This window comes from Lycorma delicatula, chromosome 5, assembly GCF_047948215.1.
Source record: "Lycorma delicatula isolate Av1 chromosome 5, ASM4794821v1, whole genome shotgun sequence".
In the NCBI taxonomy this organism is placed as follows: Eukaryota; Metazoa; Arthropoda; class Insecta; order Hemiptera; family Fulgoridae; genus Lycorma; species Lycorma delicatula.
In genome coordinates, this window is record NC_134459.1 from 33,881,901 (window position 1) to 33,895,961 (window position 14,061).

Consider the following 14,061-nt stretch of genomic DNA (forward strand, 5'->3'; position numbering starts at 1 on the left):
TGAATTTCTTGATAAGTATGATTATTATTTTGAAATTAGGGACGAGGGGTTAAAGCTACTGGATGTGGGGGTCAACAAACTTGATCCCCGCATAATAATAACAATGAACAGTAATAATAATAATAGTATTGAACTCTAAATAGTTGTTTATGCTTTCTGTACAACTCAAGAAAGAAGAAGACACTTTAACCTTTTGGTTTAGTAGGTGATGTTAAATTGAATGGTTCAGATAAGTATTTTCAAATGAGAAAGGGGTTATACGATTGGGGAGAAAGGGGTTATTGATGCTGAACAGTGGAGTAGATTAGTCATCTCCTATTTTATATATATTGTCACCGAATGGCTTCGACGGCACGTAATTCATAACCTTGTGGTGGCCCTGAAAAGGGCCGTTTTTTGCGTTAACTCTGAGAAGAGCTGTTGGGTCCGGAAGCTGGTCTCCGGCGAAGTCGGGGAGTTGCGGCTCGTCCATTGAACTCCGACCGAGCTTTCCCTCAGAGGCAGTTGGGTCCCCACTACAGCGTGGCAGTGGTAACCGCCAGAGCCCCACAGTGTCGGGTCGCGTCGGTCGTCCTTCGCCGGCGCGGACGAAGCGGTTCTCCCCAAGCGATCCCACGCTGGGCCGGCCCCTGCTGCTGAGTTCGCCAGCGAGCTAGAGCTGGAGCGGAAGGTAGCGTCCGCGTCCAGTGACTCGCTCGGCGGGCCGGCGAGGCCTGTTGCTCCGGCGAAGATGTTGGCATTCACCATGGCCGGCTCACCGTGGGAGATCCCACGTTGAGCCGGCCATGGAACTTCTTCTGTCTTCTTCCATCTTCTTCTTCTTCTTGGTCATCTCCAGGCGGTGGAATGGAATAGAATGCAAAGTTGGCGGGAGTTTATAGATTCTCCCTACGGATCGCAGAACCTGGACAGTGTCCCTTGCTGCTGGATGATTCTATCGGGCGTGTTTTTAAAAGGTTTATTTTAAGTGACGGGTCTAATTTTTCAGTTTTTGTCTTATTTAATATTTTGTATTTTTAAGGACGGATTTAATTGCATTCCAATCCGTTGTTAAACCAGCGTTATCAAACCCATTTTACGGACCGACCGCGGAAGGCTAGGCTTTTGAAAACCTGTCCTCCCGACGTAATTTCCCTTCAGACCGTCCACTGAAGTCCTTTCGGTGCTAACGCTACATAGGCTAGCAGGAATACGCCACAACGGGGCACTAACTATATGGAGGGAGCAATGCGCCCCCTTCTCCGGAGGAGTCGCAATTGCTGATTTAAACTAATTTAATTGTAAGTTTTAAGAGAAAGTTTGAGTAGAAGCTCTTCACCACTTCTTTGTTGGCTGCCCTTCAGGACGCATCTCTGCTAGGCTCTTTCTCGGACTCCCGTCCGGGACGTTGGTCGCGTAGACGGTCTTCTATTTTCTTCTTCTTCTTCTTCTTCTCCTTCCGATGACCTCTTCGTTCTTCTTTGGCCTGCACTTTCCGAGAATTGGCAGTAACCGAAGTTACATGCCATTAACCTTGAAATTCCCGTGGCCCCGAAGAACTGAACGGGGAAAAAGTGCAGGTGTCTTCTTTCTTCGTTCTTCTGTTCAGTCAGTGGCCGCTGGGCAGATGGCTGGTGAGCAGATGGCTGCTGGGCAGGTGGCTGCTCTGTCACCAAGTCCGTATACTGTGGGCTATTTCGTATCTGAGTTGCCATTGTGTTCACCCGCCGATATTAAATTAGGCATATATGTGATAACAATATATATATAAATATATAAGCTCGAAGCTTGTGCGTGGAAATATGAAATGGACATTTTTTAGTAAGGAAAACGTTTTACGCTTGAATGAAATTCAAATCCAGGTCATTCCGGATGAATGGCTAAGACGTTACCACTCCGCCTCCGAAATTGGAAATTATTAATTTATCTATTTTTTTTGGTTTCTATTTTAATTTTTTAATATATGTTTATATTTAAAATAGATTATCAAAATATGGTTGAGTACATTAGTACCGATTTTGGCCAATCTGGCAGTAATGCGTTAGATATTCTGTTTTTATTTTAGTACATAAATAAATTGTTATTTTTTCTTATTTTACACTAAATGTTTGTAAAAGTACGATTCTTTTTCGTATATCTTAATTAATTTATGAATTGTAGCCAAAAAAGTGATGAAAAAACATATTTTAATTATTATTTAATAATTTCCAAAAAAATATCTAAATTTCCTCACACTAAGATTATCCTTTCATCAAAATACGACTGTAGAGATGGTTTTTAAAGTGTGGGAAAAAAGTGAAACACCTGATTTTGTGATCTGTGTCAGTGGGATGAAAAATTATGATGATTATAATAGTTGATACCACGAGAGCCTCCAATTCCAGTATTTGCTGTGCAGAGATCCCGGTGTATAATAAATTCCTTTACATCACTTATCCATGTTTCTTTTCTTCAAATTATAATCAAAAACGAAAAAAATCCCAAACAGTATTTATTTACATGCACGAATGATTCTGATTAGTATATGTTCAAATTACTATCGCTACATTCTTTTACTAAAATTAAGATAAAATACGTAGTATCTGGATGACAGTGATTTACGTTGATAACACATCCCAAAACCAATGACCCGTAACGATTAGAACTATTTCCTATATAACTAGGAATGTTTTACACTTAGCTACTATATAAAAGTGGTAGCGATGTTGCGTCTCCTGCTGTTGATTACAATAATTGAATTCTAACGGCAGCAAAATGGTCAATGAACCGAACGGCAAACTCAATTACAACGCGGTCTCTCTTACGCTGTTAAATCTATTAGAAAATGTAACTCTTCTTATCTTATTTATCTAAATTAACTGATTACGCATTGGTTGTGGTTTTCATTTTTAATAAATAAAAGCAAAAAAAAATTTCTTTTAAACTAACGAAACTCGATACAAATAGTTCGAAGTAGTTCAGTTCTTAATTTATAAAATTTTCTTTTGAATTTACCCGAAATTCTTAGTTTGATAATTCGTACGAAAAAAGTTCGAATTTTTAAAAGAAAGAAAATAAAAAAAATTTTAAGCCCAAAAAATTGAGAAAAAAAATCTGAAGGAAAATTCTTATATGTTTGAATAGGGTTTCTAATATCTTTGTTGGGAATGAAGGGTCATCGAAAAAAATTGCAGCAGTTTAAAAAAATCGAATTTCAGAAATTACAAGACATAATCAAACGAGTATTTCTTTTAAAAATTCAAAAAGGTCTTTTACATACCTTAAAATGTTTCAATTATGAGCTCCGTTGGTCGCTATGCAAACAACCAACCGATAATCAACTTCTGCTCAGATCCGCTGGATTATTGCAGGCAATAGCACTGGTGATCCGTTGTCTTAAATGTTGTACATCGTAAGTTTTTTACTGTAGACAATGTTTTTAACGTATCCCCATAGAAAAATGTCTAAGGATAATAAATCTGGGCTTCTTAGAGGCTGAAGCACAGGACCGATTCAAAGATAAGGGAATCTTTCATTAAGAGCGAATTTTGTAAGCGTGAAGGTGTAAATAGTAAAGCGTAAAGTCCATTGAATATCTGATTTATACTCCGCTACCCACAAAACGCACTGTGCTTTCTACTGAACTGTCGCCATTGCACTGATTGTCAGTGGCGCAGAGGCGTTGTGCGCATCGGCTCAAGGTCACGGCCGGCACGTCTAAAAAAGTTGATATCCTGATTATTTTGCAGTCCAATAAAATACTTTATATCGAATACATAGGGAGATACGATTTATTTTTATTGCTGCAATCTTTTATGATGACCCCATATTTATGCAAATAACGTTTTTATACGACTTCCAAGTTGTAAGCCTAGGAATCTAAAATCTTAGCTTTACTGTTCATCGAATTGATTTTAACGATTTAACTAATCATAAACGGTAAAACAAGGCTTGCTATTTTTTACAAAAGAATCTAAAATTGTTTCCAGAATTATTTTACATCGATATATTATCCCAATTATACAGTTTTATTTTAAAAATGAACTGATTTGCATGATATTCCAGAAATTTCCATTATCTACTGCAGCTTTCTTGATTTGGGGCTTATAGACAGCTAAATTCTTTCCTTTGTGTAATGAATGTACCTGTAATTTGTTACATAGGTGTATTGCCAGGCCAGCTGTTTGGGAACATAACAGAACGGTGTTTGTGGACGTTATCATTAAAACGTTTTCGTTTTGCGTTATAATAAAACCGGTAAGCCCGGAATTTGAAGTACGAGGTCTGTGAATAAAGTAATGATACTAGTTCAGAAAAACCTTTTATTTACAATCCAATTATACATGGACTCGAAATAGCTCCCTTGAGAAGCTACGCAACGATTTAAACGGTTTCTCACTTTTCATAGCAGTGTTGGAACTCAGAAATCGGAGTATCCTTCAGATGGTCGGTTACATTTTTTTTTTTTTGTTTTCTACTGTTCCAAAACGTTGTCCTTGTGGGACTCAAGTCAGGTGAATAAGATGGTTGAGGAACTGCAGAAATGTTTTCTTTGCCAAAAACTCATTAATTGAGAGTGCAGTGTAACAAGGTGCATTGTCATGATGCAGCATTATGAATTTAAAAAAAATCATGCTAATTTGTTTCTTCGATAGTAATGGCACTGTCCACAAGGAGGTTTTGCCTACAGGACAGACTGTAAATCAATATGTTTATCGAGATACTCTTTCCTGCCTACAGGAAAGACTGCAGAAAAGAGTTGCCCGGGTGAGACCAGTCATCAAAGACAACTGGATGCTGCATTATGACAATGTACCTTGTCACACTGTACTCTCAATTAATGAGTTTTTGGCAAAGAAAAACATTTCTGTAGTTCTTCAACCACCTTATTCACCTGACTTGAGTTCCTGCGACTTTTTCCTGTTCCCGACTTAAAAAACACACCTCAAGGATACAATTTTGGAAGAGTAAAAAACATTAAAAAAAAAAATGTAACCAACCATCTGAAGGATATTCCGGTTTTGAGTTGCAACACTGCTATAAAGAGTGGGAAAACCGTTTAAAGCGTTGCGTGGCTTCCCAAGGTAACTATTTCGAGTCCATGTATAATTGGATTGTAAATAAAAAGTTTTTCTGAACCAGTCTCATTACTTTATTTACAGACCTCGTATCAATCTTCTGCATGGAAAGAGTTGCAAAAAACATTCGCGCCACTCCAAAAAAGTAATTTATTGAATAGAATCAATTAAAAAAAAGACAAACAAAAAAAACAATAGATTGCTTCGCAGTCAAGAAATTAATTTTTTTCTTATACGTCAAATAAGTTTATAATATAAATAAATTATAACGTTTTGTTGATTTCCAACTGTCAATTCATAAAATCTCAGACTGCAAGGCTATTCTAATGAAGAGAATACAACAATTTATATTTAAACCTTTTTACACCTTCAAATCATATGTACTGCATTTATTTTCCCGACTATAAGGAAAATCATGACGATCAATCAAAAAATCATTTACAGAGTTTTTGAAAATCTCAAAAACTAGATTAAGTGTCGGTTAAAGTGAGTTTAATTAAATTTTTTGGGATTTTGGTTAACTTGGTATTGTTTGAATTTGTTAAATATGGTTTATCTACTGAGTCGTAAGCTTTTTGAAAATCAATGTATGAAACCAAAGATGTGCTTTGGCTTGTATTGTAATATTTTAATTTCATTTTTAGGCTGAGGATTTATTCTATGAAAGACCTATTTCTTCTGAATTCACCTTGATATTCTCCAAGCTTTGCCGATCTGTAGTTCAAGTCTGTTAAGTGGCTTTGAAAATATTCTATACTAGAAAGGTAATAGTGAGATAACTCTGTAATTATTAACATCAGTTTTTGAGCCTTTTTTTTTGCAATTGATGTATTAATGCGACAAGCCAATCATCTGGAATTTTTTCTTCTGTTCAAATTTTCTGAAAGTATTTTATTTATTCTGTTATGAATTTCTTGTCTGCAAGTTTCCATAATTCCGTGATTATACCATCCTCATTTTATATTAAACTATCATTTTATTTTAATGGAAAATAATAATATATTTAAAATAGATTTTAAATTTATTTTTTTAAATAATAGTTTAAATGAAAATAACTGTAAGGGAAATTCTTAAAACCGTTCGAGAAATTAATTTTCGAAGTATAGCTTCAGTTTTCCGGTGTCGGGAAAGTATAGTAAGTAATTTTGTTGTTAGCTTTATACTTCTCATTTTAAATATATATAACATTATTTTTAATTATATTTATTTAATATTTGAAATGAATGAATGTGATAAATTCATTTTTTCACTTATAAATAGGTCTATCATTTATGTATATGCACATATATAGAAATTGATTGACACAGTAGCCTATATACTTGTAACATGTATTTCAAAGAAACTCGGCAGTACAAGCTTATAATTATGAGTATAAAATATGAAAGAAATAAAAATAAGGTCGCTTTAATGATCCCTTTTTAACTGCTAACTTTAAAGAGAAGGTAATGACCTAAATCAGTTTTTATTCTTTGACAATCTTTCTTTTAAATAATAAAAACTATAATCATTAAGAAAAAAAAATCCATAAAAGGTCATGAAAAATTAATCATTTTTTTTTACTCTATCTGGTGTCTGGCTGCTCAACTATTCTCTTAGAAATGGGACTATTTCGAAATTCATTAATTAATATTATATGAAAATTAAATAAATGCGTGATTTCATTTTTGAGGAACAGATATTAAGATATAGTACTAAAAAAGCTTTTTTTTATTTTTTCTGAAAAATTAATTTTTTTATTTTACTTTTTTACTTCCTTGTACGAAGAAAAAGAAGGTCGAGGCCGAAAAATTTCGGTTTTCAGATTTGATCCATTTTCATCATCCCTGAATCCATTTTAATTAGTTCCGGCGTCACGTCTGTATGTAAGTATGTATCTCGCATAACTCAAATTTAAAATATTCTATAAATTTCATCTATCCCTTTTACTATGCTTTATTTTTTTAATTAATGTCCTGCTTTCTAAGAATAAATAATAAGACCAATCCGTATAGTTTTTAAATGCAACGTAAATATTTCATAGACTTCAATTTTTACTTCCTTGTACGAAGTAAAGGATGTATGGTGATCGCGAAACATTTCGGTTTTCATATTTCAACAGAAATATCCATTTTGACCATCCCTGAATCCATAGTCTGGTTTCGGCGTGACGTCTGTACGTACGTATGTATCTTGCATAACTCCAAAACGATTAGCCGTAGAATGTTGAAATTTTGAATTTAGGACTGCTGTAACATCTAGCTGTTCACCTCCCCTTTTGATTGCAATCGACTTAACCAAAAGTATCCAAAAAAACCAAAAATTAAAAAAAAATTGGATATTGGACTTTTCCTTAACTGCAGTAATAAGCCCTCATTAAGAGCTTTTCAACGATTATCATAGCATTTCGGTTCGAAATAATCTTCTCTTTTTAACCTTTTTTTTTTAAATTTAAATATATTGATTTATTAATAATTATTAACTTCTGATTGTAAAAAAATTTTTACAATAAATAATAGTTCAATAATAAAAATAAAAAACAAAAAAGTATCAGAAGTTATTAATGAAATAACATTTTTTGTACTTTTCATTTTTAAAAATGTGCATATGCAATTTAATAGAAGTCATAGAAGTCATTTAATACAAGTTTTAATGAAAGTCATGTAGTGCTCACATCAGATTTGATGTGATTATTCGATAGAATAATAATGATGGAATATCTGATTATTCGTTTTTGTTTTCATTTTGTTGATGGTTATATCGTAAGACGTACATTTATTTAAAGAATAATAAAGGGACTTATACTCTATCTTAATATTTCAGGATATTTCCTAATATATCAGGTGCATAATATTTCAGTAAGATTTTTGAATTAATAATTGTATAAATATTTGATGTTAATAACTAATATTTTAGCAATTGTGTAACTATCCACTTTATTAAAGAATTGGAGGATCGTATTTCACTTTCAAATAAAATAAATTTAAATGAAGTGCAGCATAGAATGTATATATGTAATTTAATAGGCGTACATGCAAGTCATGTGGTGTCCACATCAGACGTTTTACTGTTATTATGGAGCTACTAAGTTTTAAAAAACATTGAAAATTGTACGAATATAACATGGCAAATATAATAAAAATTCAGATATGTATATAAAACACGTGCGTGCACTCACGCATAAACACGTACACATCCAGTAATACATTATGTTATATATAGATATATGTAAAAACAAATGCATTTGTATTATTTATTACTTTATAATAAAATTTATTAACAACTTAAGTATTTATTATTAACCTAAGTATAAATTTGTTATCCTTAATAAGTGCAAGGGAGGACCATATTAGGCTCTTATCTTATTTCAGGAGAATAGAAAATATTTTATTAAATTCAATTTTGTTGTAACTACGAACTGAAAGAACTGTAATTTACTATTCTCCGATCTATAATGTGTAATATACGGTAATAGAATTATCGATTCTAAACTTTACATTTAATAATACATGCGTAGTCTCATTTAGAAAATCCGTTCTCGATGTAACAGTATTCCAATAATTCGCCATTTTTTAAAGAAATATCTATTTCAATCAGAAAAGTTTATTTTTTATAAATTGTATTATAATGAAAAATAATGATTATCAAGTTTCGAATGAATTAGTATTTATAAATAAACAAGGGATTAAATTTTCAATGGGAATGCGAGACGACGATATTACAATGTACGAAATCGATCATTTCACGAGCAGTGATTTACAAATAATTTATGTTATTACTTTAGAGTTACCGTATTTTCTTTCTCCGCAGAGATTAATGTAGTAGTTATTTTAAATGGTTTATTTTTTTAAATAAAAAATTTAATCCTCATAGGAGTAATGTTTAATTTTAATTACTATATGAGTTTTCTTCCTAAGATAATCAAAACTAATACATAAATAATAATTTTTAATTTCAAAAATCTGATGTGGACACCACATGATTTCCTTGTACACCTATAAATTACATATACACATTTTTAAAAGTACATAAAATTTTATTTCACTAATAACTTTTGATTTTTTTCATATATATATTTTTTATTGTCATTATTGAAGAATTATTATTTATTGTAAAACATTTTTTAGAATCACGGATTAATAATTATAAATAAACCAATATATTTAAATTTTTAAATATGTTAAAAAAAAGGAAATGGAAGGAAGTCTAATTCAAACCGATATGCCTTCCTCTTTTAAGATCAAAATATTTCATTAATTAAAATTTTATTTGGCTATAACACTAGAACCAATGAAAATAAGTACCACTTATGATACATCGTTGAAAAGCTCTCAATGAGGGCTACTTATTACTGCAGTTAAGAAAAAGTTCAAAATCAAAATGTTTTTGGATTTTGGGCTTTTTTGGACATTTTCGGTTCAGTCGATTGCAATCAAAAGGGGAGGTGCACAACTATATGTTACAACAGTCCTAATCCAAAATTTCAACATCCTATGCCTAATCGTTTTTGAGTTATGCAAGATACATACGTTCGTACGTACGTACAGAGTCACCCCGAAACTAGTCAAAATGGATTCAGTGATGGTGAAAATGGATATTTCCGTTCAAATCTGAAAACTGAAATTTCTTCGCGATCACAATACTTCCTTTACTTCGTACAAGGCAGTAAAAATGTTGATATAAAAAGCTCCAGGCTGCAAAACCCTAACCAAAATGGCTGTCATTAATATTTTACCTAATTTCAAAAGAGGTTTACAGTAAAAGTTAAGTACTGGTCTCATTAAGAAAAATAGATCGTTTTGTGGTAGAGGATTTGCTAAAAGTAATTTTTTAGCGTAGTAAGTATTATTTAGAAGGTACTGGAGATTCGAAAAGAATTATAGTAGTTCGATTTTTTTTGTCAAATCTCTTTTTCAATGACCTTGAAATTGATGTATCACATTCCTATCCTTTAAATTTAAAACGTTTTGAGTTGCCGTATTTGAAAATACTTAAGTTATTGGCTGAAGGAGAGGTATATTGAAAGGTCTATGACACTTCTTTATGATACTAGCCCTAGAGTTGGAGGGTCTGATACCAAAAAACAAAGCATTTCAAAGTAGAGGGGCTTTTGAAAAATTTCAATTTTTCTATTTTAAAAGTTAAAGGGATCCCCCATAAATAATTAATTTTAAAATATATCCGACCAATTTAAAATTGCATAACGATTATCCATAAACTGCACAAGGTAATCAGCCTATAGGAACACATGCAATTTATCTACAATGTATATTATATTCAGTTTTACATACGATAAATAAATAAAATTACAAATAAAATCATATTATTTAATAAAAAATTATAACTCACATTTTCATTGCTAATTTATAAACGTTACTAAGCATAATAGATTATATATATGTAAAAAAACTTCTAACAATACGATCCCTTCAGTTTTCCTTTGATTTAAAATTCAGTGTATTATTTGACAAGCGGAAATTATTTTCTTTTTTTTTGTTTGATGAAATTCACTACAGAAACTCGAAGATTGTGCGTAAGAATATGAAATGTAATTTTTGTAGCGTATGAAAAATGGCATGCTTGAGCGGGATTCGAACCCCGCCCGGACTTTCGGATGAAAGGCCGAGACGCTGTAGAGAACAAAACGGGGTCTAAATATTCCTAAACCATATTTAATAATAGGTATTATAAAAATATAAACGACTTTTCTGGTTGTATAAGTAATATTTTTAACTATTTATACTTTGATTTAAAATAATTCTTACATAATAATGATATATAATAAATCCCTAGGTGGGGGTATTTTACTATTCCTTTAAAAATTTATGTTATTAATTGAATTAATATCATTAAAGTTACTTTTATAAATAATTTTTAAAACTTTTCTTTATGTTAAAATTGTAATACCGTTATGTGATAACTAAATCAAAAAGTTCAAAATATACTTACTTTAAAACGTATTTAATAAGATGTTTGTCATACCAGGATGGGTATTAATTTCTAGAACAAAAAATTCATTCTTGCTTTCATCAAAAATAAACTCTGCTCTAATTGCACCCCGGCAAAAGTTGGAAATACACTTTTAAATGTTATTTTCAAGTTTATACTAAACAATAGAAAGAATTACTACACTTTTTATAAATTACACAGATAAATGATTAGTTATAAAATTTATTTAATATTTAATTAATAATAAAAATTTATATCTAATCGACCAGCAGTCTTACTCTTTCAGCAAATTAGAGCACTGTGTTAAAGTCTAGGCTATAATAAAAAAAATCCTTCTTTGCTAAATCCTTTTGAGAATAATCACTGTATTTTAACCCTTCTACACGTTCATAAAGTAACAGCCATTACTGTAAAACATGTCTCCCTCGTTGGTTCTTTATTGCTACTTGCTTTTACAATGACGTTTTTATTATTATTTTTACTATCTTTGTAATGTATTTTTACTATCTTTTTACTATCTTATTTATAATAAGATATAATACATCTTCTTATAATTTATAATACATCTCCTTCTATGAAGTAGGATTTGTATAACGTACATTCTTGGAATGATATGTATAATTACAGAATAATAGATACAGCACGTTTCAATATTATATTAAAAATTTTAAAGAATTTATTCCACATTAAAAAAAAAAATAATAATTATTACCATATTGTAATTTCCGAAATCATCTGTGAGATACGCTTCGGCAGACGGGCCATGAGATGTTCCAGTTCTAGCTAACAGATGTCGGGAGTGTCTTAATCGAGTCGTTGCTCTATTCGAATGAGTTTCTTTACCTAATCCACCTCCACTACCACCAGCATCACCTTCTGTAAAGAGAAAAATTACATAAAAAAATCTTAGAACGGTAATTTAAAATCAATTGTATAAAACCTGTTACATATAACAACAACATTACCAAATATAAATTACAAAGATTAATGAGATTCATATCTTAAAAAAAAAAAAAAAAAAAAAAAAAAACTAAGAAAATAATATGAATTAATAAATAATTTATTCAGATAAGAACATAACCAACACATATAGACCGTCTAGAATGATAGGTATATGTGGTATTACTTGCAAAACCAAAAGAAGAACTATTTCAGCATTTGATTCTAAGGATAAACGGAAACCGTGGAAAAATATTGTTTGATCAGAACATAAAAACTACGAATAAACAGAAAGAGAAGTGTTTTACTTACAACTTACGTACAATATTATTATTTAAATACAATAAAATAATAATAACGATTAGATTATACGGAGACAATAACTACAAATAAATCGGTACAAAATAATAATAAAATAATTTTAATGGTACCAACTGGTAAATATTTGAGGAAGTATTTATCTGTGACGCATGTAACTACCCGCTATAGAGAAGAAATTAATACTTTCACTAGGATGTTCAATATACAATCATTCCATTTAATAAAAGAGTGAAAGTATCATACACGAATGTTATATGTATTTAAAGTGCTTGGTATGGTAATATGGAGTAATACATTCAATTCAGTGAAAAAGGCAGTGGGAAACTACACTCGCTTCTTATTTTCCCTCGAAAGCGTAGTACATAGTATTCAAAAAGTGACGCAACCTTATGGAAAAATAAATATGTTACAAGAGTTGTTGAAAGTGGCCTCCATTATGCGATTCATATAATTGAATACGGCGTTGCATGCTCTTAAATACATGTTGTAACGTTTGTTCAAGAATTGCAGCGACACATCGTTCAATTTCGCTCTGCGATTCGGGGATGGTCTGAGAAGCATCCTTAACATATCCCCACAAGAAAAAGTTAGGAGGGAATAAATCAAGAGATCGAGGGACCACAACCCCTTCCAAATCACCTTTCCATGAAAACACTGATCCAAGAAAATCATAATGTTACTGGCTGTATTTGCCGTAGCTTTGTCCTGCTGATAACACATATATAAGTATTCTAGCCAGTCTACCAGTATAGTATTTACAAATTGTTGCACAATTTGTATGTAGTGGTTCACTGTACCATGAAAGAATGTCATGAAGATTCACCTACGTGAAATTGTACTTCAAACACCCACTTTTTGTCCGTGCAGAGGAGATTCGTGCAGCTAATGTGGATTTTCCGTACCTCAAATACGTGAATTTTGGACATTCACGTATCCATAAAGGTGGAACTATGCAGACGAAAACAGATCATCGAGTTCTTCCACGTTTGGCGTTACAGATGAACTACTGACGGAAAGCGACAAGTTTTCCAGTTTCTGCAGGTAAAAACTAGTGAACAACACTAATTCTGTAAGGATGCATCTTTAAACACTTGCGCAATGCCGTATGAGCACTACTAATGGACAGATCAGACTGGCTAGAAAGATGTCGCACAGACATCTTGGGAGTAACAGAATATGCAGCTTGGACGTCGATCAACTTTTCTGGTGTTAGCACTTTCGGTCGATCCTTTTGGCTGCATCTGCCACATACCCTGTCTCTCAGAACTTCTCGTACAGCCGCTTGATGGAGGACTTGTTTGGTGCATCCACACCATAATTTTCTGTGAAGGCAGTCTGGGTATGGCCATAACTAACACATCTAATGCATTGGGAGACAGTGAATATTCTCTGTTGTATTATATAATCCATTTTACCTCAATTTCCCTCAATTAAACCAGGTAAAAAAGGAAACATTCTTCCATAAGGTTGCGTCAGTTTCTAAACACTGTATTAAATATTTTTTTTTAAAAAATGGGTGCTTTGTTTTCGGAAGTAATTTGTCCTGAAAAAGTAATTGCTTGTAATCGTAATATCGTTAAGTCATAAAATCAACATAATATGCTGATGAGTGAACAAAACCTTAAGTATATTCTAGTTAACATTATTTAAAATTTATCAAAACATAATTTTTTTTTAAAGGAAATGTTTTGATTGAAAAATCTTTTAAACTGTTAGGTAATTTATTTAAAAAAAAAGGTAAAGGAAGCTTAGTAAAATCCTTTCTTGGACAAAATATTATGGTGTGTAAAGCGAAAATAATATTATTGTCTGGTTTGATACAAGTGAATGTTGCTAGATT

The 14,061-nt window shown here is 31.9% G+C and overlaps 1 protein-coding gene across 1 annotated transcript in view; it reads right to left on the minus strand.

Annotated features, from left to right (window-relative positions):
* LOC142325854 (DE-cadherin-like) overlaps nt 1-11,808 on the minus strand; it is a 91,872-nt gene extending 80,064 nt beyond the window's left edge. The window contains exon 1 of the mRNA XM_075367877.1: nt 11,674-11,808. Coding sequence (XP_075223992.1) covers nt 11,674-11,676 — 3 coding nt within the window. The 5' untranslated portion in view covers nt 11,677-11,808. The remainder of the gene's footprint in view (nt 1-11,673) is intronic.
* Between the last annotated feature and the right edge of the window lie 2,253 nt (nt 11,809-14,061).